We start from the raw sequence: 1519 nt of genomic DNA, 5'->3' as shown, positions 1-1519 counted from the left end.
TCCTGCCTGCCCCTCTGGATTGGCTTCCCCAGAGTGGGGGCTCAGCGCTGCCTGTCCTGCTGGACTCATGCTCTCCTGTCCTCACCACCCGTGGGCATCCATCTGCCTGCCCGCAAGGCCTCATGCCACCTGCGGCACTCTGGGGCTGTCCTCCTCCGGCCCCAGGCCCCTGCCACCAGCTCCAGAGGGGCTGCAGTGCCTGGGCCTGGCCCTAAGCCCTCTGCCCACCCCAGGCAGCTGTCCTGAGCCCGGTTCTTGCTGCCCTGGGCATCCACCCCTGCCTTGAGGCCTCCCAAGCTGCAGTGCCCAGCGCCATGCCTGCCTTCTCCTTCTGCAGGCTTCACACTGTCTCAGCCCACCGGCCACAACCCCTTTTGTCTCAGCCCACGGGCCACATCCCCACAGCGGGCTTTCTTACCCCCTCTCATGAGAGGGCAGCTTTTCTAGGTCTAATCCCCTCCATCCTCAGTTCACACTCAATTTCTACATCCTTAGAAAGTGGCACCGCAGCTGCTGTGCCTGCCCACACCCCATCACCATGCCCCCTTCCCTCTGCCCACAGAGTAGAGGTCCCTGCCAGCCCCTGCCCTCTCTGGCACATCCCCATGCTGAGCCCAGCAGGATGGTGGGGCAACTCGCCCATGGAGCTCGCTGTCGGCAGAGATTGCCCAGCCCTGTTGCCCAGCTGGCATGGGGGCTTCTCAGCTCAGCCAAGCAACACTGGGGCCCCACACTACACTGGGCCCAGTGACAAGGAGTAACTGGTGCAGCAGGTGCAGGTGCAGCCTGGTCCTGATGAACAGGATACAGGAGGAGTCCCCTGCTGCCAGCTCCCTTCCAGTCCCTGGGCAGGGGACGTTGCGCTACGGGGGGTTCGCTCCCCTTTTACTCACAGCAAAGAGAACAGCAATTAATTCTCTGTGCCAACTGCTTTCCAAAGGCCCTGCCTGGATTTGAGGATCTGCATCACCAAACCCACCAGGGTTTGGCACAGGCCTGGGCTGTGGCTGGAGCCGGCGGCGGGAAAGAGGTGGCACAAGCCCACTCATGACCGTGATTCCCCCCGGGGATGCTACTCACTAGTGCGTGTGGTGAGCATGACGGGCCTGCTGATATCATTCTTGTTGTTCACGTTGCGTTTGACTGAAAAGACAGAAATATTGTAGGCTCTGCCGGAGGCTAGTGCCCGCAATTGGTGGGCAGAACGACTTCGGTCCACAAAATCTGTCCTGCGGTAAGAGCCGTCGAGGGATACGTACGTCACGGCGTAGCCGTCAATGAGTTGCCTGGCGGCTGCGTCCTCAGGTGGGTGCCAAGAAATCAACACACCAGTGTCCTCCACCCTTTCCACCTTTAATGAGGTTGGTGGCAGCAATTCTTCAGGGTGTGGGCAAAAGCAAAGGGGAGAGGTAACGCCATGAATCTTTAGAGAACAGACCCGGGCGGCACGAGGCAGAGTGGCGGCGATGGAGGACAGGGCCCTTGCTCTCTCCTTCCGTGTGACTGGCAGGGGCCCGCG

The 1519-nt window shown here is 61.2% G+C and overlaps 1 protein-coding gene across 1 annotated transcript in view; it reads right to left on the bottom strand.

Annotated features, from left to right (window-relative positions):
* Positions 1-1519, bottom strand: part of SNED1 (sushi, nidogen and EGF like domains 1) — a gene marked incomplete at both ends in the record, with an annotated part of 14049 nt that overhangs the window by 1721 nt on the left and 10809 nt on the right. Inside the window, one exon of the mRNA XM_029085921.1 lies at positions 1081-1377. Coding sequence (XP_028941754.1) covers positions 1081-1377 — 297 coding nt within the window. The remainder of the gene's footprint in view (positions 1-1080; positions 1378-1519) is intronic.

The sequence above is a fragment of the Antrostomus carolinensis genome, unplaced genomic scaffold (genome assembly GCF_000700745.2).
Source record: "Antrostomus carolinensis isolate BGI_N321 unplaced genomic scaffold, ASM70074v2 scaffold30057, whole genome shotgun sequence".
NCBI lineage: Eukaryota > Metazoa > Chordata > Aves > Caprimulgiformes > Caprimulgidae > Antrostomus > Antrostomus carolinensis.
The sequence above is the reverse complement of the archived record's forward strand: the minus strand, read 5'-3'. Positions and strand labels throughout refer to the sequence as shown.